The 27,145-nt window shown below is 46.0% G+C and overlaps 1 protein-coding gene across 17 annotated transcripts in view; it reads right to left on the reverse strand.

Annotated features, from left to right (window-relative positions):
• The window catches only part of RBFOX2 (RNA binding fox-1 homolog 2), a 174,486-nt gene that overhangs the window by 81,009 nt on the left and 66,332 nt on the right, over positions 1-27,145 (reverse strand). The window contains exon 1 of one of the 17 annotated variants that reach the window (XM_065631257.1): positions 11,450-11,926. The exons of 15 other annotated variants lie outside the window; for them this stretch is intronic. In XM_065631257.1, coding sequence (XP_065487329.1) covers positions 11,450-11,494 — 45 coding nt within the window. In that variant the 5' untranslated portion in view covers positions 11,495-11,926. Of the gene's footprint in view, positions 1-6,921; positions 7,110-11,449; positions 11,927-27,145 lie in introns of those variants that run through there. One more of the 17 variants, XM_065631267.1, reaches the window with a different exon arrangement.

Consider the following 27,145-nt stretch of genomic DNA (forward strand, 5'->3'; position numbering starts at 1 on the left):
GGTTACTCGCCATCAGGAATGGTTTAGACACAGTTGATTCTAACAGGAAACAGAGATGCTTGAGGGAGGCCAGCAGTGCCACCTGCACCACATTGTCTGTGATCTCATGCTCTGGTTCAGGGCTCATCCACAGCTTCACAGGAGATACCTGCAAGGTCAGATCCAGGCCTGGAGATCAACGACAGCAGGGAGATGATCCATCTCCCATACTTTGCACCATCCCCTTTGCAAGGATCAAGTAACATGGAGCAGCAGTTACCTTAAATCCAAAAGAACTCAAGAAACAGATCTGGAAGTGTAGTGGAAGGAAAGTAAATTGGGACAAGAAACCTGAGCACCAACAGGACAGACTTAGTGTTGGGGGGAAAAGGGATAGATCAGATAAGTTTGACTGCAATAGGAGCAGAAAAGGGAAACTAAATGAGGAATCTAAATGAGGAATGCAAGGAGTGAGTGAAGTTAAAAAAACATATGACAAGGAGGCTATAGTGAGCACAGGCAGGAGGAGGAGAAAGAATAAGCAGGCCTAAAAATTAGCTGAGAAAGAACTGAAATGGTCAAGGCAAAAAAGTAGTGTGCCAAAAGACGATGACACATAACTGGAAAGGAATGAAGACAGGGACAGCATGGACATGGACTTGCACGGGACAAGCTACTAACCAGGGATCATGAGGAGAGAGTGAGAGGAAGAAGACCCATCTATGATGGATGGCAGAGCTGAGACAGGCGAGGTCATGCAGGGATGGAAGAGAGGGGAAAATGTGCCTACTAGTGTATGCTCCCAAAGCCTAAACCAGAGCCTAATATTGCGAAAAGTCACCATTCTTCTGCTGTCAGCAAATACACAAAACCAACTGGCAGACACAGATCAAGCTGGCCTGCAGAGAAAATGACAGCTAATTACACATTCAGTGTAAGGGGCAGAGGTCTGTGGGATTCATCTGGGATGGCCAACCCTGCTACCGACGCTTGCAGAGGTCATCGTGGTGACACATATACTGGAGCTGATGGGGACGGGTGGAGGGTTGTCTGGTTTTTCTTTCCTTTCTTGTGGAAAAAAAATAGCATGCAATCATGTGATTAAAGACTACCATAAATAGAAAGAGAAATAAAGAGAACAAATGAAGGTTTCTTCCCCAACTTAAAATATGGAAATGCCCCGGAATTGAAGTGCTTTCCCATTACCATCTTGATAACTCTCAATTCAGTTCGTGAATAATATTGCTCAATGGACAGTTTTTCAAAGCGGAAAAAAAAATCAGATATTTTAAACAAAGCACACTGTTGAACTGCTCCAGCATTTGTCCAGTTTTCTTTTATATAGGCAAAGCCCACTGTAGTTTTTTGAAAAAGCTTTCAGTTGAGCATTAATTGCTCTAGCTTCTACGAACCCTACAAAACCAGCCTATATATCCCCAGCCGTCACTGGTCATAGCATAAGCTTCAGCAGCCCCAGGAAAAAACAAAAACAAAAACCACAACATACGGATCATAAATAACTGTACAGGAGCAAACCAAAATACTTTTGGTAGGAAAGTTAACATTTTTCTACTCTGATTCCAGAGAACATGTCAGACAAGAAGAATACCTGACTACATCCTTTTTAACAATATTAGAACAGACTGAGGCAAATCAACCACCGCCTCCCTGGTACTCAGACCTCCAAGGGATGCCTGTCAGTCAATTCTGTGACTTTGCAACTGGGAGACAAACAGGTTAAGGAACTCGTTGAAAAGGGGCAGCTAACTGCATGCATAATCTGCTGAAAATGTATCTAAAAGAGGAACATCAAGCATTTTACCTGAAGCAGTTAATAAGGCCAGAATCCAGGCCTAAAAACGTCAGTTCTCCCATTGCAGCCCCCTTTTGCACTGGTGTTAGAATTTTATAGTAGAAGGCTGGTCAATACTAATTAAGTGCAATGGAGCCATCATGAATTAATAACCTGCAGGGGAAGACATTGCTGGTTTTAAGGGCTTCTCTCCTTCTCACCCTTCAACTTTCAGTATTTTTTGGTAGCTCGCTACAACCTTTTCACTAATCCAGATACTTCACAAATTAATAGTTCTTAAAATAACAATAAAACAGTATGTTAAATTTACACAGCCTTGTCATCTGAATATCACAGCATGTACTGTGGCAAACTTAGGCATCCTCATTTCTCAATTCCCAGGTACCTGGGGATTAGTTACCTAGTCACCTGCAGAAGAAATGCATTAGGGAACAGCGAGGTTATTTCTAGGACAGGGACTTAAGGAAATGGCACTGCTGTATCAAGTTCCCCCTTACAACACCATCCTGCCTAGGCAACGCTGAATGCAGTTTCTGCCATCCCAAGTCTGCTCTGCAAGCACCTGCAGCGGTTCGCTCCTACTCCAATGCATCTGAAAGCGCTCAAGAAAGGTGGTAAGGAGAAAAGGACTTGAAAAAACACTCACTGGATTCTGATAGGCCCCATTGATTTTAAGCCCTTAAGAAAAAGCCCTTCTCAACCAGCAGTTAAATCTCTAAGTATCACAACAGTTACAGACACAACGCACAGGCCCACCTCAAGCAACCGTGCCCTTGCATCGGGGAAGTGAGCCGCAGATCCAGCTTTCAATTCCCAGGGGAGATTCCCCTGGAAAAGTGACCATCCAGGATTCCTCTCACACAAACCTCTGCTGCTGACATGGTGTCTGCAGCGTTAAAACAAAGTCCTATGACAAAAAGTAGAAAGGAAGCAAAAACTAGGGGAGGACAGGCATAGGCAGAGAGACAGGTACCGTGTAAACAAGCGTCACTTTTGAAAGGCAAAGAAGAGCACAAGGCCATGGACAGAGAGCAATCCCCTTCAGACAGCTCATGCAAGTTTGCAAGAGTAACAGCAAACCGAGGAGCAAACAGCAAGGACACTTGGCCCGAAAGGAAAAGGAGATGCAATCCTCAAAGCAAGAGAAGGAGACGGGAATAGTAGTAGCTCCTGAAAGAAGTCAGAGAGAACAAAAGGGAGCCTTCCACTATGCACAGAAAAAGCTCTTTAAAAAAAAAAAAAAAAAAAAATCAGTGAGGCAGGGGAACCCTGCAGAATCCAGCTTGCCTGGAGGGGAACAGATCCTAAAGCAGACGTAAGGGGACGGCTGTTCTGGGACTCAGTCTCCCTTGCAGACAGTTCAAACAAAGGAGGACGGTCTCCTATAATGGGATGCATTGTACATTTTTAGTTAGCACAAGGTGGCTGTCGTGACAGGGCTCCCCATCTCCTGTCTTCCCTTCCTCCAAATATGCATCCCCTGCATTATCCCAACATGGAACACAGACAAAGATCCATTTTATCACACCATTACTGTAATGGGAGGTAGAGAAAGACAGAGAAATGGAATGAGGCAGAAGAAAGAAAAGGAGACAGAGAAGCTTTTAATGAGTCAGTCGCAGCTCTGATTTAAATAAGATCTCCATTTAAGGAGCTCTGCATTTGTCTTTTTTTTAAATTAAGAAAAAAAAGAATCACTGACTGAGCAAGCAACTTTTGGCTGCACAAGGTTGTCTCAGCTACACACAGGGTCTGGCAGGGAAAGGGTTATGAAAGGGGGAAGGAAAAGGGAAGAAAACCTCTGGAAAAAATGAGGCTGCCTGCTGGTTCATTTTAACAAGGACATAAATTAGTCTCAAAGCCACAAACGCCATCACCTCCCTGAGCCCTGGGCAGAGTGTAGCAAGTCAAACACGTGCCAAGATAAACGGTGCTGGCTGGAGCCTCCGAGGGGTGCTAGGGGGGACAGGAGGGGGCACACTGGCAGGCAGGGCAGCAAAGACACTTCAAGCAGTGCCACAAAATGCACACTGGTGATCCTACAGCTGCACAGAAGGGGACCCTTCAGATGTTCCTGCCTACACCCACATCAAAATACATGAACTCAAGAGAGAAAGAGAGAAAACAGGGTGCTGCAGTCGGAAAATAGCAGCTCTCCCCAGCCTGGCTTTAATTACTGCGAGCAATCCTTCCTCCTCCTCTTCCCACCTTGGAGGAAGGCCGCCAGCAGGCAGCAACCCAGGTGAAAGGCTCCATCGCCAGCAGCAGAGAGGGGAGCAGACAATGGCGGGGTGATTCATTACAAAGGCACACATACATATATACATACACACACATACACGCTGGCTCGGCACTGCCGGCTGCCACATGGGCTGGCAGGACTCCTTAAGGAGGCAGCAGCTCCCTTCCCACTCTCCGAGATGCTCGACACCTTCCCCCTCTCCCAGCCCTGATGGGAAACAGATTCGGAGGAAAACGCCAGCAAGGCACTGGGCTGTCCAAGAAAGGGAGGGCTTTGTGCTCCACGCAAGCCAGCAACCTCACCACACAGAGAAAAAAAGCCTTTTAGCATATAATTCCCATCCACCCAAGACTCTCTCCTTTATCTGCAATTAGCACATGATGTACTGGGCCTCATTTAACACTCATTTTCACTGATTTAGGATTAAGGGGGATAAGACCAGGGTACTTTCTGTTAATGAATCCGAGCTCTTGCTCTCATTAGCAATTTTGGTTTCCTCTTCTTGAAGCATGTTTCTGCCTTCCAGCACCTCCAATTTCTTCCTGTAACTGCTTCTAGTCTTCCTGCCCCACACACTCTCATTTGCTTTACCAGCTCCTCATGCCTGCAAAGAAGCTGATCTCCCAGATTTCCAAGGAAGATGGGTGAGCTTGCTCCCTAAAACACAACAGAACACAGACTAGGCAGGCAGTGTTATCTGGAGACTGAACCAAATGTAGCGAGAGACTGTAGCAATGCTGAATTTAGTCAGTGGCAATTACCAGCTTAACATACCAACATTTACTTTTCATAAATGAGACAGAGTCCAATGAAATACATTCACAAGTTGTAAGGTCACTCCACTGCTTCAAAGCAGTACTAGAGAATGGGAAAAATGTGGCTGGGGATATTGTCCTGGATGTGCCACACTCCTTCAGCCCCATACTCAGCCATAACTGCAGTGAAGTACTGCTAAGGACCAGCCTAGGAAGCCAAATGCTCCCGCTGCAAGAAGCAGGACTACGCTACAGCTAAACTCACCTTCTGTGTCTTTCTCAACTGTGCATAAAAGGGCTATCTGTTCCTCATTCGGAGACCCCAATCGAGAGACAGTCCAAGCTCTCCTCCTCTACTGGTTATTTTAATATGCATCTTCTTCAGCATTAGCATGTAAACATGCAGCACAAATCCTGAAAACCTATCCTAGATAGTACATACAGTCATAATTCAAGGTCAACTAATACTAATAATGCATGGTCTTGATGCCTCCTTTCCCACATCAGTAAATTAACAATTTCTGTGGAAGACAGATTTCCCTGAAGTGTATTAAGATATCCCAAACCTTTAAACAAGTTTATATCCACCCCGTTTCAGCAGAATCTCATCCTTCCCAGCTCTACACATCTCCAAACCAACCTGCTCGTGCTTCAGGGTGCTCAGTGCTAGGCACACACAAACTGCACGCACTTGTGTCCTGGGGATCCAGGCACAGGCTGTGTGTCTAACAGTTGTGGCCGAGAGCACATTGCAATACAAGGCTGCACAGAACAACTCTTCGAAATGTGCACACACCAATCAGTAGCTTGGGGGCATACACCTCCATCTAACCAGGCACGCTCTGAGTGTGCAGCAATACACAAATGGACCCCAACCATAGAGACATAGCTTTTCAGCATCACTCACTAAACTAAATATAGGTACAGAAAGCCTCAGGAGATTTCTGCAGAACTCTTCCATCTCAAAACAGAAAGCCTTGGTCCAGATAAAAAGGAATCAGTAATGGAAGGGACTAAAGAGCAGAAGGTGGGGCTTGGGAGCCTAGAAAGATACCTTAAGAGTGGACAGAGACCTGTTTTTCAGCCACTGACAAACACAAGATGAGAGAGAGGAAGGGTCAAAGTGGGTGTCACTGCTTGCAGCAGATTCACTCCAAGCCATGCACCCACAAAAGCACTGTCCCTTGCACTGGGACATGCAGGATCTCAGCAGCAGCTACTGAACGAGGATTCAGCAAGGGCTAAGGAAAGCCAAGAAGACAGTATGCATCTAGTATGAAAAACTGCAGAGCTCCACAAAAATAACCAGCACTTGTGAAACCCGGATTTGAAGAAAAGTTCCCTCCAAGAGTCCTTTCCTCCGCCCCCTTTGGGAATATCCCCCAAAGGTTTCCAGCTCCGCAAGGCACTGCAGGGCATTATATAATGCCTAAACTCCAAAGGATTCCAGCTCCCAATACCTTTCTTCTCCTCCTCTTCCCTTTTCCCCCTCTCCCTCCAGTGGCTACTTGCAGATGCCATGCCAAACAAAAATCTAAAAATCCAAAAATATTCAGCAGCCTTAGAATGCGAGCATCGTCTGATAAAACACCGTTGCGCGGCAGGGGAAATGCAACGGCCCTGGCAGCTGGGTGTGCTCCCCTGGAAACGTCAGCCGCTTTCCCCCCGGGAAGACACAGGCAGCCCCATGCTACCTACAAGGGCTTCCCAGCCCTCACGGTGACCGGCAGCTGGATGGAGAAATGGCTGGGAAGACGTCTACCTTCGTGCTCGTCCAGGATCGGTCCTTCAAAAGAGGCGTTAGCCTAACTCGGGAGAGAGGCACCCGTGCTCCTCACACACCTTTTCTCCCTAGAGAGCGCTGTGAGGCTGCTCCGGGCAGGGGGACTGCAGGAACCCCTTCCCCAAAGCGCCCAACCCGGGTGCCCGGCGCGACGGGGATCCCTCCCGCCCCAGCGCCGGGCGAGGGCGGCGCGGAACCTCGGCCGCCCCAGGGGGAGGCGGCAGGGCAGCCCCGCCGCCGGCCGCTCCGCTCCGCACCGCGCCCGGCACTCCGCTCCCCGCCCAGACAAAGCCGGGCAGGCAGCCGCCGTGGCGCGGCACCGGCAGCCCAGCCCGCCCACCAGCCTTACCTGAGTTACCATTTTCTTTTTCTCCATAAACCAAAATGGGGGAGCCCGGCCGCAAAGGGGAGGGGAAAAAAAAAAAATAAAGAGGAAAAAACCCAAAATTTAAAAAAGCAGCAGCCCCGTGCAGGCGGGCGGCGGCGGGTGCCTGCGCTGCGCTGCCTCGCCGGCGCGGTGCCCCCCGAGCCCTTTTTCCTCCCTTTCTTCTCCCGTGTTCCTCCCTTTCTTCCCCCTTCCTCCCTCCCTCCCTCCCCGGCCGCAGCTCCCCCCGCCGCCCCCCCGGCTCCGCCAGATGGCTGCGGGAAGCACCGCCCCGAATGCCGAAGGTAATTAATGCGAGCCGGGACCGCCCCCGCCGCGCCCCGCCCGGCTCGGCCGCCGCCGCGCCCGCAACCCCGGCGAGGCGCTCCCTCGGCTGCCCGCCGGGACCCCCCCTTTCGCACCCCCAGACAACCAAGGAGCTGAAAACAAAAGCGAAGGTCGCCCCGCGCAGCACGGCTCCCGGCCCGGCAGGACCCCACGGCCTGGCCGTGTCCCTCTGCACCTACCATCGCCAGCGGCTCGGGGCTGGCGGCCGGGCTTCTCCCGCCTGCAGCTCAGGAGGCGGGAGAGCGCATCTCCCAGCAGGAGGATGCTCGGGAGATAGCTGTCAGTTTGGCACACACCTCCCTCTTGCCACAAAGGGGAGAACGCGTGGGTGACACGGTGCGTCAGATGAACCGGAAGCAGAATCCGTGCCAGGATCTGCATTTCTTTCATCATAAAAACTGGAGATCGCTGGACTCCTTCCCAGCTTGCTTTTTTTCCCCTCCCATTTATCTTCAGTAAGCATCTGGCCCTTAACACCTGAGCACTCCACGGTTGGCAGCGCTTGTTCTCCCAGCAACCCCGTAAAACACACCGATATACTGCTACTCCATTTAGCATATGGGATCCAAGATGCTCCAATTGATGTTTCCCAACATTGCACCCAAAGAAACCCAGGACAGGGCTGAGCACAGGTCCACCAGTCTCTTGGCTAGACAAGGAGACTGTGCCAATGCTCCAGTGCTCACGACATGGAAATAAAACCAGCTCAGGCAAGGTGCCCCTCTGATGTCTCTCTTCTTGACATCTGGTACTCAAGAGACACCCAGGTTTTTGCAGCAGAAAAGCCAAATTACGGTGCAGTAACACGTTGCATCCCCATGTGTTCTCTTTTGCACAAATATGCCGCATTATAATTTACACTCAAAAAAACACCCAAACCCAACAAACCTAATGATTTTTCCTTCATGGGCTTCTGCTACTGCACTGTTCTCCAGACAAGCCATGCTGACCCATGCCGCACTTCACAGTTTCCCAATTTCAGCACCGCAAAGCGACCTCTGGCTCTCTCCCTTCTTCTTTCTCTCCTAATGCAGTAGAAGGCCATCAAGAGCACGCATCCTTGCCACACTCACTCCTCTGGCATGAAGAGCCAGAGACCAAGACACCAGCAAGCCCTTACATCCCGCCAAGCATGGAGGCAGAGACACATGGGCCAGCCACGTCATAGGACCAAACTGTAGTGTGGTGTCCTCTTGGAAGGAGTCAGCCTCCACGGCTGCAGCCCGCAGGGCTCCAAGGCAGAGTCTGCATTTTTCCGTTATCTCATCCTCTCTGCTAACTTGTATCTAACAATACTACAGGTTTATAGGCAGTATTGCAAAACCAGGGAAGGTATTGGATTATTTTATCCTCCCCTATTACAAAGCTGAGATTCTGGAGCAAGATTCTAGGTCAAGTGTAAATTCCACTTCAAAGCAGCAGAAAACACAGTGACCTCCTTATACCTTTGCCACGACAAAGCACCAGGTTTCGGCAACACGTACCTCATTCACTAGACCTCTGCAAATCACTCAGGATAATCTCCTTATTCCCTCCACTTAACTGCTGCATTCGCCCAGTCTCCTCTCTGCCATAGAGTGGCAACTTCTTGTCCTAGAACTAGGGCATAGACCTTCAAGACGAAACATCATGCTACCGTCACCCACCGCTGTTCACAAGGATAGCATCATTTCTAATCCATTTTGGCCTTCACCTTAGGAACCTCCAGAAATATTTCCCATCAAAAAGAATCCTCTAAGGAAAAAGAGGTGCGCAGCCATGCACTGAACCCTCACTTGCACTGCCTCCCCACCGCCCAGCTGGTACACTTGCTTTGCTCAGGTGCCAGCAGAGTGGGAACGCCCTTTGGTGTAATCTACTGCTGGTCTCCCTCTTTCACCTCCATTGTAGGCCAGAGAGCATCTCATCCCCCCTGCTTGGAATATATCCAGCTTTGCTCCCGTTTAGCAAAATAAAAGCCCCCATTTCCAATGGATGCGCTCCGGCAACAAGAAATGCAGATCTGCAGGAGCTCTGATTGCCATAAAAACATCTGAAAGTAACATCTGATACAGATTTTCAAAAGCTTCAAGAATGCCATGGAAAACACAATCAGACATGATAACACTTGAGGTCTTTGTTGTCTTGGGCTCTACTGGAGCCCACAAAGCAACACCTGATAATGAGCAAGGGTGGTAAAATTAATCGTTGAATCTGTGCGACTCACCTTTCTTCACTGAGGGTTGGGGGTTCAGATGTCTTATGGCCAAAAGAAGTAAGTTTGGTGGACCTCCATTTAAGTTGTCCTATGTGCAAATCATGGAACCACTGTGCAATTAACCATCACCATTTGCCACTCTCTACTGAGGAAAATCAAAGATTCAAACTGCAGAACACGCTGCTTGAAACAACAGAGGAGCACGAGTAGCGCTGAAGGCTGGAAGCCTGAAGAACATACTGCTCAGAGCCATGAGATCATCCCTTCCTACTTACTGCATTTATTCAAGAAGCAACATATTCAGAACGGCTCTAGGTGCCAATACTTATGAGTTCTCATGATTTCTTGTGCATCACAGGCACATATGCGTTGAAACTCCATTACCATGCTGTAGAAGTCACATTCTGAAATAACTATGGGCAAATTTAACTGGTGCCAGGACACAGCTTATCATCTTTACCACTCCTGGCAAAGCTCATTGCTCCCACCTGTGCACATCTGCACCACTTCTGTATTCTCTTCTGTGTTCACTCAGATGCACATGATGGTTTTCGGTTAGCTCCTATCATTCAAATCCTAATGGAAAATAAGATGGACAAGGATGTTCAGGCAAATGGCGACAGTGCAAGGCCAATGAAATCACACTGGTGAGAGCAGAGATGAAGAACTAACCTGTGGTTTGACTAAGTGGTTTACACATAAACTTTCAAATACCTGGGTTAGTTTAAAACTCACAGGACTGGTAGAAATGGCAAGAGAGGAGAGAGCCACAGGTACTCTGCTTTCACCTAGTTCAAGGTTTGTCTTCTTGTGCTATGCCTGTAATTCCTCTTTGCTGCTAAGGTGCAAAGGAAGCACAGCCTTCGATTTTAACATCCCATTACCTGCATTTCTGTGCTGGCTCAAGTTTAGATGGAGCAAACCTGCCAGCTGGAACAAGGCCAGAGGTAAGAAGAAAAAAAGTTTCAAGTGCAAAGAACCAATTTATCAGGAACAAATCTTAACAACCAAAAGACACACTTCTGCTGGTGGATTCTATTCATGTGTGTAATAAAAACCCCAGTACAAGGTAACCTAACAAAATATCCTTTAGTGCCTATCTGAAGTATCTCAGGGTAGATAATCTCCAACTGCCAGTCTACATTTCATGTTTTTCTGGATAAATTTGGTGCCTATGAGGACAAGGAATGCTGACACTGAATAGCCAAGGACTGTGCAGAGAACATCATCTTTCACTTGGCTCCAAAAGTATTTGAGCCTGACCCATAGCCTCTGGCTTCTCCAAGACTCCACACGCTGGGCCAGCAAATCTCACGTGTGTTCCAAATATAGCCCCCTCCCCCAGCAGAGGCTGTAATACAGGCTTTGCCCTGCCCCAAGCGCTGCTCTCAAACCCACCCATTCCTATCACCCTACACATCCTCGCCGGACCTCCAAAACCAAAAAGGTGATGAATAAGACTTTTTTGGAAGTTTTGTGGGTGGTTTCAGAGGAGTGAGGAGGAAAATAGGTGAGAAGCCGCTCCCGTTGGCTCACCATCCCTGCGGGATGGACTGCAGTCACACGTACAAGTCACATGCACCCAGACAATGCAGTAAGGCACACAACAACAGACTAGTTTGTGGAACACGGATGGCATTGCTGTCAACTAAACCCCCCTACAGGAAAAAAAAAAAGGGGGGGGGGGGGGAGGAGCACAAAAAGCCAAAAATACAAACCAAAACACAAAAGTCTTGAACAACACCGACCTTGGAGTTAAAGTGTCAAACAGTCCCACTCATACACAGGAGCCTCAAAGCCCTTCACAGAGCCACCGGGCTGCCAAGGCCTGGGACGCACCAAGCCAAGGAGCCCAGCACGGAAGCAGCGTCCTTCTACAAAACCAGCAGGCAGCCTCCAGTTTTGCCCAAAGAACATATAGAGCAAACACCAAGACTTTTATAAAGTCACCATTGTCCTTTTGCTTACCTGGACGACTGGGTATTGGTAATCCATACAATACACACCATACATAGCCAAAGATCCTTCAGCTAAAGGCCAAATGGACACAGGACTGGAAGCTTCAAACTCGAGTCTCCGTCTTTCAGCCTTGTGGGAAGGACTCTGGCAGCCCTGCGCAGTGCTTGGCTCGGGCCTCTGGGGCCACTCAGGTTGACACTAGCTCAGCTGAAAATAAAAAGGAGCTGCCTGGCTCGGCTCAGCTCAGCCCCTCTCTTCTGGGATCCAGCAAGGCAGCGCTCAACCATAGGCAGCAGACGCTCCTAAAATTAGAAATCCCCTACTGAAAACGGCCCTGCAAGCCTTGACTGAGGAGTGTTCTGTGACTCCCGGGCAGCAAACAGAGCGAATCCCGGGAAGAGGGGGACACAGGATCTTCGCAGGCACCGCTGCCAGCGACGGGAGGAAGCAAACAGCATTTAGGATCTGAAAAGAGCATATGTTCTGCGCTCTAGGTGCGTCAGAGGGATCACTCCCAATCCAGGACAGGGAAAAACATATGGGACTGTTCCTCCCCCACCCCCATACCCTTCTTGCTGTCCTCGGCAGGGACAGGTGCTGGGATTAGCATAGTAAAAAACCCTTTGGTGTCAGGGAGGGAGGGAGAGGGGAGAAACCACGTTGGTATCTCACGCTGGAGAGATCTCTTTCACAACGGAGTATGTGCCCATATCGTTTAACGCCTCTCCCTCCCTCCGCACTTGAGGCAGGCAGGGACAGCTGCCGGAACGGGGCTGGTGGGGGGGGTCGGGCCCAGGGGTGGCCCCACCACCCCAGCCCTGTGCCGGCAGGTTGCCCCTTTCAGCTGTTCCGGTCAAAGTGGGGGTTGAGGGGGGATTAACTCTGCCACAGGGGACAGCGAGCAGTGGGGAGAAGGGGGCAAGGCTGGGCAGGGCCAGTTGCTGTGCCCATTTTAGGAAGCCCGTCCTCCCCGCTCCCAGGGAGGAATCTGCTCCCTGACCGACAGGGACAGATGGGGAGCTGCCCGGGCAGCGTCCAGCAGGCTCACCCCGCCGGCCCTGCATGCCAGGCACGCTACCAGACACCCAAGAGCCCACTGTGGGTTCTTAGAAGACACACCATGGCCGGGGGGGCCCAACCTCCCATAGCAAATCACATGAGGTTTCACCCATCACTACACCAAACCACACCAGGTGGACGCCAGTCCAAACCTGGGCTCCCAAAGAATTAACAGCCCAAAAGGTTCCCACTGTCCTCCAAAGGACAGCAGTGATAAAATCCCTCCCTCTGAAGTTTAAAGAATGAGGATATTACAGTGATCAAACCCAACAAGGGCTACCCAAATTTACTCCCACCTCCATTTTAAATGTACATGGTGAGGGCTTTTTTGCATTTCTAATATTTCAATTTTCTGTAGTGCTGCTGTGTACCACTGAACAGCCACCTCGGCCTAGCTCTGGGGTAGCTGCCTTTCCAACCTTACTGATAATTTCCTCCCCCTCAAAGAGTTAAACTTAAGATCCTTTTTTTTTTTCCCCCAAGAGGTTAAATACACGGATCATTCTTGAGCACAATTTGCATGCACAGCACTTTGTAATTTAGGTAAGGGGTGCCTAATCCACAGCCCCGACCCACCCAGCCTGGCAGGAAAGCTCTTGGCTTGTCGGCTGCTCCCACTGCCCCACGGTGCCCCGCAGGACACGAGCTGGGCGAGTGGTCACAGCAGCTGCCACCCACTCTCATCATTTTTCCTGGGGCCACAGGGCCACTTCTTCCTTACAAAAGCAGCACGGCCAATTTGAGGAGTATAAAGCATGACATTTTCTACATCTTTTAAAAAAAAAAAAGTTTCTATAGCCATTGTTTCTGCGTGAAGATTTGCACAGTGAGAGAAATTAATTGCCCATAAATGGGAAAGCAGCTATGCTTGTAGATCTCTTCACTGGGGAAAAAGGATGAGGCTCCCACAATAAACCTCTATCTCATTCTGCCTTAGGTCAGTTTATTTTGCCCCAGACCAGCTTTCTGGAGCTCACATCATGCCTCCTCCTCACCTTCAGAAGGTTGTCTGGCCGTCGCTCAGCACTCCCCCTTCAAACCCCACTTTGGGGCACAGACAGTATCTGGTTTCCTCTGAACAGCCAATACTTTTTTCCCTTCTCCTTTCTGTAACTACACATTCAATAGGTGCCTGCCCTTCATTCTTTTGCATAGCTTGTTACTATGCACTCAGGCAATTTAGTATCTCCAATAACATCTTTTTATGAAAAGGCATTAATTTATAAAAACCTGTAGTCTTTTCCACTGCCTGTTTTTGCTACTTGGTATTAGTGCCCCAGGTTTTAAAATCAAATCCCTGAATAAGTTAAAAACCTTACATTTATTTCACAGTCCAATTCTTGCCATTTCCAACCAGGCCTCAGGGGAATAAAAGATATCCAAATCCTAGTGCAGATATCTTACTATCTACACATAACCAGCAAATGGGCAAAACAAAACAAGGAGAGGGAGCACGGAGCACCACCTAAGTTCCTCTTTTGTTTTAAATACAGATTCAGATAGAACTGCCGTGCTTTAAAGTTGTTGATGCAGATTTAAATGTTCTGCCTTAACTAGCATTAAGATACTTGGGTGACACTTTGGTAAAAAAAGCATCGTGCCTCCTGCGTCCCACAGATGATTAAATGACAAAAACTAGTTTTAAGCTTTTATGTGCCAAGGTGGATACAGCGGGATTAAACAGACTTTATTGACTGGTAATAAACTATGGAATTTCTGCAGGGCTGGCCATAATGGCTGGTTTACTACTGCACATTGACTTGCAACCAATTTTCATCAAATGTAAGATGGCACTGCACTCCATAGTTTTATTTCAAGATAAAGGCCCAACTGCCTTACCATATAACCTGCTACGCACATGCATTTCCAGTAACACAAGTTAGGTAACTGTTATAAAATTACAGCCTTGTTCCTGCAAATGCTTGCACATATGAATAATTTTAAAATTACATAAATATTTATACTGGAAAAGAGCTCCTGACACACAGGACGAAATCAATTGCTATCATACAACGTCACCTAATCTTTTCATAGAATTCATCAAGCTACATCATAGAACGGGGTTTTGCAGCTACGCTACCCTGGCCAAAAGGCTGCTCTAGAACCTCCCTCTCCAGCAGTTGGGAACTGTGTTTGTCTCCAGCGTAACATTATTCCTGAGCAATTTCTGTTTCTTTTTGTTCATGTGCCAGTACCATCCTCTGGCTTAACCGTATTTTCTCTTTCCTTTACAACTAAACCTCCCGGGTGTATCCCCTCTCTACCCATCTAAACAAGCAGCTGTTCTGCTCTTTTCTCACATGACAGGCTTGCTGTTCCCCAGTCTCTAGAAGGCTTTTCTTGCACCTGATCAACCCCATGCTCATCTTTATTTTTCTTTTCTTTTTTTTCCCTTTTTTTTTTCTTTTCTAAAAAAAGACATTACCCAGAACAACATGCTTAGCTCCTAATCCATTTCACAGTTCCAGCACTAAACTGCATCTTCACCAGCCTCATCAGTACTTTCCTCTGTAGCACCACATCAGAAGCTGTAGGACCCATCTACAGCAAGATACATTATCCCGTTAAGAAAAATGCATGAATTTAAGAAAATGGGCTACCTTTAAGACAGATAGGCTGATATGGCACAATCCTAGTCTAATGCATTTGTGTTGCCTTTTATCTCATTTTTCACTTGTGTCCAAGCCTTTAATTACTATTTTTGTCTCAGATTTTGTGTGCAGCTGAGGTTGGACCAACACGTCTGTATTTACTCAGATCATCCCTCACCATCAACAGGGCTATTACACTTCCTTTTCTCCAAACACCTGGTAGCACTCCTGACTTCATAGATTAAAACTTGTATCAGATCTGCAACTTCATGGACCAGTTTTTCGCTTTCAGGAACAGGAATCACTGCTCCTGAGGCAACCCCACAGCCCAGCCCAGCCTGCATGCATGAGGGTCTTTGAAATGCCCAAGGTGGTGGTTTCTATGGTAGGTTCATGCCCATTACCCATCCTGCTTTTGCTTCCATGATCAACTCTATCTGTAACAACAACAAAAGATTTGTTCATTTTTGTGATCATAGTGCATATCCTCATTAATTACACTATCCTCAACACTAAGTGGCCCTACATCTTCCCTTCTCTCTACTTGTATTTCAAGAATTTGTCACCTATTTTCTTAGTAACATTGCCAAGGTTGGCAGTTCTCATTTTATCCCTACAGTTCCTGACCTTAAAGGCATAGTAGTGTCTGCTCCTAAATCCTTTTTCCATCCCTTGTAAATTCTCTTTTTGCACCTAGTAGCCTTTATAAGGTGATTATGGCTCCAGTCAGGCTGCAGTTTCTTCTTACAAGCTTCTCCATCTTTACTTGTGTCAAAAATTTGTATCCAAAGTACCTCTAACAAAAAACAAACAACAACAAAAATACCCACCACACACACACAAACCCAACCACACACCTCTATATTCCAGTCTGAGTTTTCAATCCAGTTCACTGACCTCATTAAATATGATTCTATGACATATTTTGCTCCATGTGTCAAAGCTTGAATCATGATCACCCCATCCAAAGGTGGGGACATGGAGGCTTCTAAACAGCTTGTTTTCCTGTAACAGTCATAGCACCAATAATTTACTCACTGTCTTAACAATAGGTGATGATGCTATACTGAAAAAATCTTTTGACCCTATTATTATTAGCAGTGTTTGTTCTCCAAGCCTTATCTAAGAAATTAAAGTTTCTTTTACTAATATTCCTCTCTCTAATAGTATGGGGAATAGTATCATCTCAGAGCCTCAAAATTGTATCCAAATCCAATCCTACCAGGGATTACAGCGGACTCACAGTAGCCCCTCTGGGACCTCTTTTACCATTCTTCCCCACAGCAATTTTGACCAGAAACAGATCTTGTGTTATCAGTATTACTCTTCTTTCTTCTTCACAGTCTACTGCATACAATACAGCCTATCACCTATTACATCTACCCTATCTGAACTGCACATAATCTTGAATGCATGTTAAAGCCATGATTTCTATTCTTGCAGATTGATATTATCCCTATAATATCCAGTTTCATGTTCTGCACCAGTAGCTCTGGTTCCTCTATTCGTTATTTCTAATGCCAGGACCCTGAAAAAAACCCTGATACATTTGTGCATTTACCGATCACACAGCTCCCAGCTCCCTCAACTAAGAGCATCACCCATCTAGTTACTGCTAAATTTTATGATTATTTTTATAACATCAAATGTTATTGTTTTCAATGTCCTACCCACCCATCGCATTGCCTAGAGACACTGTTTTACATGCTGCTGTAGCAGCATTTACCTAATTTTCCTCTTTCTGCGTACTAAGCAAAGCATGGAGAATACACGAGTTTTTCCCAACGTTCTCAAAACATAGCATTTTGCTTCACATGCACTGATCTCTTTGATGTCTGCAGACTACGGAGCATTTTGGAAAATGCAAGACCACAGCCCTGGGCTTTGCCTGCTCTCTTCAAACTGCTTACAGCAAGCACACTAAGTCACAATTACAATTACAGCTATAAGAACAGAAGCTAGCCATAGTCTTCCTATACTTGAAGTGCATTCATGGTAGTTCCCAACATTTTCCACGTACCTTTTTTTTTAATTGTGAAAAACTGTGGTACTGTGGGGACACAGCAATACAGCATGGAGTCTGAGATATTTCTATACTGCACAGTCATTACACCACATTGATCTTTACTAAGGAAATTACACAAACGGTTTCATTTTATAAACTGAATTTATAAAATCTTTAGTATAATTCTCTGTTCTCCAGACAAATTAATCCAAGCCTTATCTAGTTACTCCCACTAAAGAGCTCTTACCTCCGCTGATTCTAACTCTTCATCGCTAGAAGCCTGGCTGATGCTCTTCCTCTCACCCACCAAAAATGGCATCTTTAACAATTAGCCAATCACTACATCTGCTAAACTGGGTCATCAGGGATCTGATGAGCAGCTTACAATATGTCTCTGCTTTTTAAAGACTGATGTAAATGTAGGAAACATGCCAGCGAGCAAGGATGCATTTTCTGGCTGGGTATGTACTGATTTCCATAGCAGCTAAATACATCGAGTGGCTCAGCCAGCACATACCGCTGTTAGACAAGCAGCACACAGTACCAAGACCACATCTTTAGAGTTACAAGAGATTCTCATTTTGCACCAGAGCAAGTCTCATGTCCTGAGCACGAAGGTGGCTTTCACTCACTCCAGGTGAGTATACTGGAAAGTCATCATTCCTCTACAGGGCTACATTTTCTGGGCTGTGTTGCTTGTTTGGTTTGAATAGGTATAACATTTTTCAAAGAGCTGTGTGATTTTTTTTTTCCTCCCAGTTGTAATATAACCAACATCTATAAAAATTACATATGGTCTAGTAGTTGTTATTTTGACTCTGAAATCATCAGAGATTCAAGCGGGGAGGACGTAAATGTAGGCAGAGCACGTACAGCAAAGCTCAATATTCCAAAATAGCAAGCAGAAGCAAAGGTGATGACAAATAGGTGAACACATGAATTGGTTTTCCTCACATTTCAGAAACCTGGCAGTTTCACACAGGTGTCCTGATCTTAAGAGCAAGAAGATCTGGTGGTGGATCAGGTATGCAGAGGAGAGAACAACTCGGTGCGAAACCAGCACGTTCCTCGCGAGTGAAACGCGTTAAGCATGCAAATCCTGAAGATCAGGAACAAGAAGCATTAAACAGAAATGGAACCAGCAGTTCTGGGAGATGTGGAGTTGTTGCAGAAGCAAACGAGGGCATGTTGGATTAGTGTAATAAGGACATCACAGCAAAGAATTTCAATGTGTTGGTAAAGCCATAAGAACCACTACCTGCCTGAACCCAGCCTGATTAGTTAGTACTACTGATTCCTCTTGTGCATGAGGATTAAGGTTCCTAAAACACATTAGCACAAATGAAATTACCAAAAATAGACTTTGAATCCAACAAAACTAAAATCTCTCCGGCAAAAGGGCTAAGAAGCCCAATGCTAGAGAAAGCAGCAAACACCAGGTTACGTGTAGCGGAGAAGACAGCCCCGTCACACTCACTGCTTCTGCCAAGAAAATTCCCCAGGTAGACAATGGAACCTCAGTCATTACACATTCCAGTTTTCATGGATAAAATTCACATTTTCAAGAAAATTTTAGATAGAAAAATACCAAAGACAACATTTAATAAAATGAAAGCTCTGAAATAGCTCCTGGTCATGCCCTTTCCCCTCAAAGCGCTGGAGATTTCTCTTTTCAATCTTCTTCTGCAACACGTTCTCCATTCACAAGACAATTTACGTACAACTGATGGAGTCTGCATCTGCCTTTACCATTCTAAACACTCCCAAAGCAAGCTCTGTAGTCCTGAAACTCATGGAAAGTGACTAAACAGCCAGGCACTGTGCATGCCCTAAACTATGGGCACGAGATACTTGCATCCTGCTGCCGCCCTCAGCTATTCACTGCATCACCTATGCACAGCTATTAAATATTAATGGTTTGTCTAGACTGGAAAACTAGCACAGTTTTAAAACACAATTACAAATACACAGCATAAAAGGACAGGTCAGAATTAAAAATAATTATTTCTTAAGTACCACTTATTTTCAAAGCCTCAACAAACTCTGCTTTAGGGAAGGACAAGGGAAACGGAGGCAGAGCAAGGATATCACGTTGGTCTGCTGAAACAGCATATTGCAAGGCCTTTGTTTGCTGGAAAACTCTTTTGTTTTGTTGAGCTTTCTTACAGTCATCCAAGTAGAACAGTAACATTAGCTAACTCCAGAAACCTACAGACCAAAACAGGACTCGTGAAATCACAAGCCTGGATCTTCCTCAGCCAGAAAACAAAGCTCTCTGCATACCCGATCTATGCACTCATGGCTGTCAAGAAAAAACAAGACTCTTGGAGAAACCCCGGGAGAGTAAAGACTCTTGATCCTGAAGTTAGATCTGTGCAGGCAGAGTCTGAAGTTGGAAGTACAGACCTGCCCACACAACTTCAGCTGCCGGACAAGGACCCGGAGTCAATTCAGGCAAAACTCAGATTGCCCAAAGTCTGTCTCTGAAATTGTTACAAACGAAACATGTAAGGCAGCGATGAACACTCATCTGAAGTTTGAAAAACCCTGTGTCAAAAGACTGTGCTCCCAGAACTGAGGTTTTGTGCACGATGCCAGCTAACGAGCTGGCTCCAAGGAAAGCAGCTTTAACAGAACAATAACTCATAGAAATATATTAGTGATGAAGTTGCAAAATAAAGCTGGCAGCAGTCTGGATATACTAACAGCATGTAGAATACACAACTTCAATTCCTACCCCAATCCACTTGTGATGCTTTACACGCATCACAAAACCTGTTTTAATGATGCTATCTTGAGAAATCTCCAGCACACCTCAGTAGAACAGGCGACAGGGTCAAAAGCAGCTTTTAAAACCAGACAGGCTCCATCACCTTAGTTATTACCAGACACACAATATAAACGGGGAAAAGAAAGTACACACAGATTTTTCCAGAAAAAAAAAAAAAGTATCCATGTGTTGGGCCTGGGCCTCCTTTCAAGGAGAACTCTTAAGTACTTGGCACTGCTTCAGGAAGAAAGTAAGTGTACTTTTGGGCTAAGCAAAGAAGGTGATCGTAGCAGAGTTTTCTTTTGGGACCACTTGTATTTGCACTTATCTTGGTAATGCTACATGTCCATCAAAATGCTTTTTGCCTGTTACATGAAAAACAAAGAGGTGTCCAGATGCAGAATTTCAACATCAAAGAAGTTTCCTCTTGGTAGTTTAGACATTACATGACAACCACGCTGCCTTTCTGTATTCCTTTGGGGGCAGTAGAGAAAGGGGATGCAGACAAAAAGAACAGCGCAGAGGCAGTTTTCCTTCATTGTAGAGGCTGCTGGATGTATCGGCTAGCTCCAGAAACTCAAATAGAGAAAACCTTTGACCATTTTGTCTCTCATACTCCCACTTGATTTTTCACTTAACAAGTAGCAGCAGTTCAATTAGCTGATCCTTAAGGGGACGACGTCCATACCTAGACAGTTAACAGGGAGATGCAAAAGACAAAGACTTGACTCTTCGACGAAATACAGCAGCTTAAGCTTGAGCATGTCTCCAGATCTCTTGCTAAGCTTAGAAAAATTAAGGTTAATTCCTTAATTAAAGAACTATCTTCCTAAGAATAAATATTATTAAAAGTCACCAGATGGTAGTATCAGAGATACTCTCACCAAGTATTTTTAATTGAATGAATCACAAACTAGGGCTGGACCGCACAGGCGATTTCCCCCGTAGTGTAATTATAGTTACACCGTTATCTCAGCCCCACCAGCACGTCGCCACATGGCAGCCGCGGGGCTGTCAGCGACACCAGGCGCATTCCCAGTCCCTTGCAAATGCTGGCGGGATAAACCACTTTTGCTGAGGGTTTGAGCGAACACGTTTTACCTCACCTTTGCCTGGGGTGAAGGGAGCACACGATCAACTATTGCACAGCATTTCAGTACGTGGCCGTGTCTGACTCATCTAGCTGAGTGCTCGCTCCCTAACGGAGACGGTTTTGCTATGGATTTTCCTCCCCACCTCACCTCCCAGCTTATCAAATTGCTTCCATGTGACAAACTAAAATAGAAAAAGGTACTTGTTCCAAGTTAGAGTGTTCATACGATAAAATACACTAGTATTGACTTAAATTCATCCCACCTTAGAACAGGATGCCTTCCCAGCTACACACACTAAAGCAGAATTTGGAGGAACTGTTTTCTCAGGCAGCATTGTGTTCTTTTGACACAGGAGCAAAGGCATTCCCTGCCTAACTTGGTTCAAATGGAATAGCAGAGCAGCTGCCTACAAACTGTAACCGTGCAAGCAAGAGACAAAACATGTCAAAAATATTAAGCTAAACTCCTAATAGAATGGAAGTAAAAGAGAAATAAACAGGCAACACAGTCTATGTGAGACAGCCGAGTCTGAGACCACATTACTGGCAGGAACTGAGGAATTGGAGAACATTACGCAGGCAGGACCTTTGGCTGCTGCAACAGCAGGTCACCGAATAAATCTCAGGAAATAATTTGGAAACAGTTCCAGCGTGGCAGTATACAGAATATGATACGTTCAGTGTAAATCTGTAAAGACAATTTCATGATAGAAGAATTACATCTGCCCATTAATTTCTTGTAGGCCCCAGTTCAAAATCTTGCTCTCCTGCTAAGCTTCATATGATGAATCCTGCTTTCTCCCCATTCCCACTAAAAAAAAAAAAAAAAAATAATACCAAATTCAGGCAGCTCAAAAGAGATTCAAGAGCAAAATACCAGAAGTGCTGCAGTTAAGAGTTTGGTGCATTTGCTGCGTGTACAGAAAGGATCCAGAAATAGCACGCAAAGTCGAGGTTTGGCAAGAACGATGCAGTTTACCCTGAAAGAGTAAAGTCAGACACGCTAAATGAATGTTGACAGCAGCAAGTCATGCTTTAATGTAGGGAATGACCCCAGGGACTACTCTTGTTGAGGCAGAGGTGCTAGTTATTGCTGTGTCCCTCCTTCAGTGGTTTTAGTGGAGAAGGAGAAGGCTATGGTGGAGAACAGAAGAGGTATGTTGAGGCTATGCCAGCTCTTAGGCAAGAAGTAGTCTTCACATTGCTTTCTGCCTCAGACTAAGACGAAAACACTAAAAGGCAGCAAACACCAATATCGTGTTTGGTTGGGTTTTTTTGAAATCTATTTCTCAGAAAGCAGGAGTAATCAGAATTCTGGAAGTCTTGTTCTCACAAGGTCTCAAGACATGGGGACCGAGGTCTGCCATGGGCACAGAAGCTGTTACCCACACTTCTCCCCAAGAGCCATGAAGACTGAATAAAGCCTGACATGGCTCAGTCCCAAAGCCTGTCCTGTGGACTAGCTTCAACTTTCCAGCAAGTTCTAAAACAAGCCACAGCAGCTGAAATCCTTGGACAACAACCACCGGGGGCTTTCTCTCCAGTTGCATCATCTGCACAGTCAAGATACGTGCTCTTTTCAGCAGCTTTCTGTGGCCTCTACAATTTCACGCATTCGTTCACCTCAATTTGCCACTATCTGCATCCTCTGTCCCCAAACCAGGAAGCCATAAAGATGGTTTCCTGGCTCCCATGAAAACCCTTATCTCTGTGTTCTGTCACTATCAAGAAATCGCCAAAGACTTGACTCGCGTTCTCTGCACAACTCTCCAGTAACTCTGCAGTGGGGCTATTCTCACTTTGTGGTAACAGGATTACCAACACAAAAATTAACTGCAATCCCTCTGCATTCTCAGCTTTATTATATTGGCAGCACTCGAACTTCAGCCTCTACAGCTTTACGGGTCTCTTAGCATGAATTTAAAAGAACCACTTATCTCAGGCTAGAGATTTGTGCATAGGCCAGAGTTAAAGTAGGGCAATACTTAAGCTGCATCTCAAGCTCAGATGGTAATGAAGCAAAAGCTGCAACTTCAAGCTCTGAAGGGGCACAACAGGCACAACTCCTGCAACTGCTCTGAATTAGATAGCTTCTGAGAAACTTGGGTGAATACTGAGAATCTAATATGGCTTGACGGCCTGCGACTGAACTGCTTTAGTAGGCAGGTCGAGCTGCAGTATCCTCTTTCACATGCGTTACCAGGTCCTCAGTATGGTGCTTGGAATGAGACCCTTTTCTGCAGCAGAGGATGTGCAAACCCTGCAGGAAGCGAACTTCAGAGCAGCAGATTGCCAAAAGCATCTCTGGGCAAAATGAAGAAAAACCATCGCTGCCACTCAACTGCCCCAGATTGTCTGCCATAGAACAGGAAAATACATAACCACCATCAAGATGAAAACAAAGAAAATGATGGCCATATAAAAAAAAAAATTTAAAAAAGGCAAAAGACCACAAACATGAAAAAAACCCCACAAAACAAAACACTTTCTGCACATTCTGTTCCTGACTACTTATCTTCTTTACAATTATGGGACAGATCTAATAACAGCTCCTAGAAATCCAGCTGTCACGTTTTGATAGTTCACCGATTGCCCACAGAGATCTAATTACCTTGGCCAGTCCACATGCCTAAAACCTCACGTGGGCACTGCCATTCCTCAGCCTTGCCCTGCCAGAGGTCTGAAGAGTAGAGGCAAGAGCAATGCTAGGATGATCAGATGGTTTTTGGAGCCACCAAGGTCAGAGTATAGGGACAAGAAGAAGGGAAACAGCTGCTCTAGAGCTAGAGACAACAGAATGTTTAAAAACCTAGAAAAATAATTAAACGAACTAATGAGCCATAGTTGGCAAAGGAACCATAGGTCAAGGAAGATACAATTCCTCAGTGGGGTAGAGGTGAGAAAGGGGAGCAGCTCTCCCATGTCAGGGCAGAGAGGGACCAAGTTAGCAGCTCCATAACGGAGCTGTGACAAGGAGGAGATTTATTCTGGAGTTTCAGGGCTAGAATATGCAGTAGAGGATGAACAAAAAGGAATGTCTGTGGTGGATCCGAACAGGAGACAGGGGTGGGATGGCAGTGCCACATGGTTTGTTTTATTATTGGGTTTGTTTGTTTGAAAAGGAAGTTAACAGAAAAACACCAGCAGCTTAAAATGCTCCAAGCATACAGCCTGCCACTCCTCCTAGGTTGAGACAAAAATTCCTGCCCTGCAATGAGAAGGGGTTCTTGGGATCCAGCAGCTCTCCCACTCTTCACCCCCGGCTGGGGGGCGGAGGGGGTTCCTGTATCAGTGGCTCGGCAGCGCGGAGCTCCCCGTGCTGGCACCAGCCGCCTGCCCAATTCAGACCTGTAATCTCCCTCAACTTTGATTTAATGCAGCAATTACTGGTAATGTGGTTTGAAGGAGATAAATGCCCAGTACAGGGCTGGTTGGCACTGATGCTCATTCCGCTCATGATGCGAGAACAGTTTTAATTAAAATCCCCTTTATGATAAAGGAGCTGCTTGACTGGATGTTTCTGTGCAGCCCTGATACGGAGCCTCCTCCAAAGCGGATTAGAAATCAAAGTTTCCCCCTTCTCGCTACTGGCAACACACAAAAATAGGGAACACAGTCCACATGTCACCTCTCTGCATTTCCTTAACCCTAGAACTGCTGGGGAAATGCCCAGGTTTGCTTAAAAGCAATTGCCACCTTTTGCCATAGCTCTAAGTGTTTTCCAAAACCTAAGCACCAGGGCTGCTTTAATTAGAATAAACGCATCAAGAGAGCCCATCCTCAGTTTCCCCTCTAGCTGGTTTAAAAGGAAATCAGCTTGGCTTCTGCTATGGCAGAACCGTCCCCATAGTCTGCGTTCTGGCAAGGAGGGAAATCAGACCCACGTTGCTCTGGCAAGAGGGTGGGAGGTTGGGATCTGGCTGAAAGGGTGAAAAAGCAGAAACCTCTGCTGGGCAAGGCCAAGCGGCATGGACAGGGAAGAGGGAAGGAGCAGCACTGCAAGATAAAGGCATAAAATTTGGCAGAGCAGTCAGGATCCCAGCACAGACATGTTCCAGAAATGATCTGTCAGCTCTTGATCGAGTTACAGCAAATGTAGGTGCAATTTTGGGTTGGTTTTCTTTTGTACAGTATAGGAAATACCAGAGATGAATACATTAAGAACAGCTAGTTTCTATTATTGCAAGTGCCAGGAGCAGATTGTCACAGTGAGAAATTGGCCTTGTGCATTACACAGAAAAGGCAGCACTGGGTTTGGAAGCCTGCAGACAGTGCAATGTGAAGATAAAGAGCCTCAAGTCGGAATGCACATTATTCCTCTCCTTAAGCCACCGAATACCCGTAAACATAAAAAGGCTGATTTAAGCAGCTGAATTTCTCTGTGACCTTCAGAATATATCTGTGGACCATGGGATTGTCCAAGCCTTCTCCTGGGACCCCATCCTCTCCTTTTCAGAGTCTTTGACTCATTGCCCTGGGAGTGCTCCATATTCCCTGAATTTATCTCTTCCCTAAAAGCACTCAATGCCAGTCAATGGGATTCTGCTCCAAAAAACCCTTTTCCTTCAAATTTCTTTCTTAAAGTGCCTCTCATTTTCCACGATCGCCCACCCCCTTCAGCACAATACCAAACAACAGACGAAAAACAAAAATTAAAGCATATAATTCTCAACAGAACCAGGAAGGATTCAGCACAACAGCATGACCAGCTGAATCCATAAGAGTCTGAAGCAGCAGACACCAGACCAAAGGCTGATGTGGCACCACTGTAACGGTAAAACAAGCCTACGGAGCACATTGTCCCTCAACAGCATGAACAAAGGGTAAAAACACCAGGTCAGAGATGGCAATGTGAAGATTTAATGTGGTTTTGCTGGTTCACAAGGGAAAAAAATGAAACCAAAAAAGGCCTGGTATAATTAACAAGATTAAAGGGGGATTTAGGATCAGGACAGAAAAGCAACAGGCCAGATTGATCCTTACAGGATTAAAGCTGGAATCCTACTAAGAGTCCAGTGGTTGAGAGATCAACACAATGTAATGGGATTAAATCAACATCAGCTTTTGTTTTTACACAACTGAATCCCCCGTGCCCATGCTTTTACCACTTTGGATAAGCAGCCGAAAAGTTGACTGGTACCTAGAGACAACCAGTATGCAGGTCAGCCAGGCACTTCAAAAAAAAAAAAAAAGGTGGTTTATAACAAATTGTCCAAACAGCCAAGAAAGCTGAGGATTTACCAGAGTCCATGTTTCAGCCAGCTCTAAATTAATTGGTATCAAGTGTGGTGGGATCACCCTAGGACTGACGGATGGGAAAGCTGGGAAGATAGTCCCAGCTGTATTCAGACACGCTCCTGATGGGCAATTGCATTTTGATATTGTCTCTTGCCGGTGAGGAACAAAGAACACAGTATACTCCACAGAACACATCAGCGAACACGTTTAAGACAAATTGCTGCATGTTCCCACTGCACAACAATATCTAAGAATTACAAAAGTGAGAAAAGCCTCTTTCAGCATGTATCATTTGCATTACAGCTGGTGCAACACATGCAGGCCAGCTGCACCTCTATTCTCCTGCCCAAGTTTCCGAAGCCTGTCGGTAATTTGAGTTGGTAGCAGCGGTGGGAGGGAGAGAGGGAAACAGGACAAGGCACTCCGTTCTTTCTAGATATGGATACTATTTTTGAAGTTTTTATTCTTGTAGGACAGAAAAACATGCATGTTTAAATGAGATCCATTGCCACCCTGCTCGGCTGAAGAGGGAAGGGGTGTTTATCGCACACCTGTTCACAACAGCTAAACAGCTGCATCAGAGAGAAACGCCCCCCCCATGCAAGGAAAATACATTAAAGCATCTCGAATTTCTACAGAGCTTCTGAGTCCTAGAGGTGTTTAAGAATAGCAGTTACACATACACTACATACAGTCCACCAAATCTTTTGCTGCAAAAGAAAAATTTTGCCAACACCAAAATTTTAAAATGCAGATACTGCCCATTTCTCAAAAGGTGCCACAATCGGTAGCCTCACCTATGCTGAATATGCTGCTTCTTTTCAGCTGGTTAGACCAAGAAAAGTAATTGGCATTCACTGCTCCTCCTCACTCAAGCAGCAGCCAAAATCTCAGTGTAATAAATTGGGGTGGGGGAAGAAACAGCTGAAACCACCGCTAGATACAACAG

This window comes from Caloenas nicobarica, chromosome 1 (assembly GCF_036013445.1).
Source record: "Caloenas nicobarica isolate bCalNic1 chromosome 1, bCalNic1.hap1, whole genome shotgun sequence".
NCBI lineage: Eukaryota > Metazoa > Chordata > Aves > Columbiformes > Columbidae > Caloenas > Caloenas nicobarica.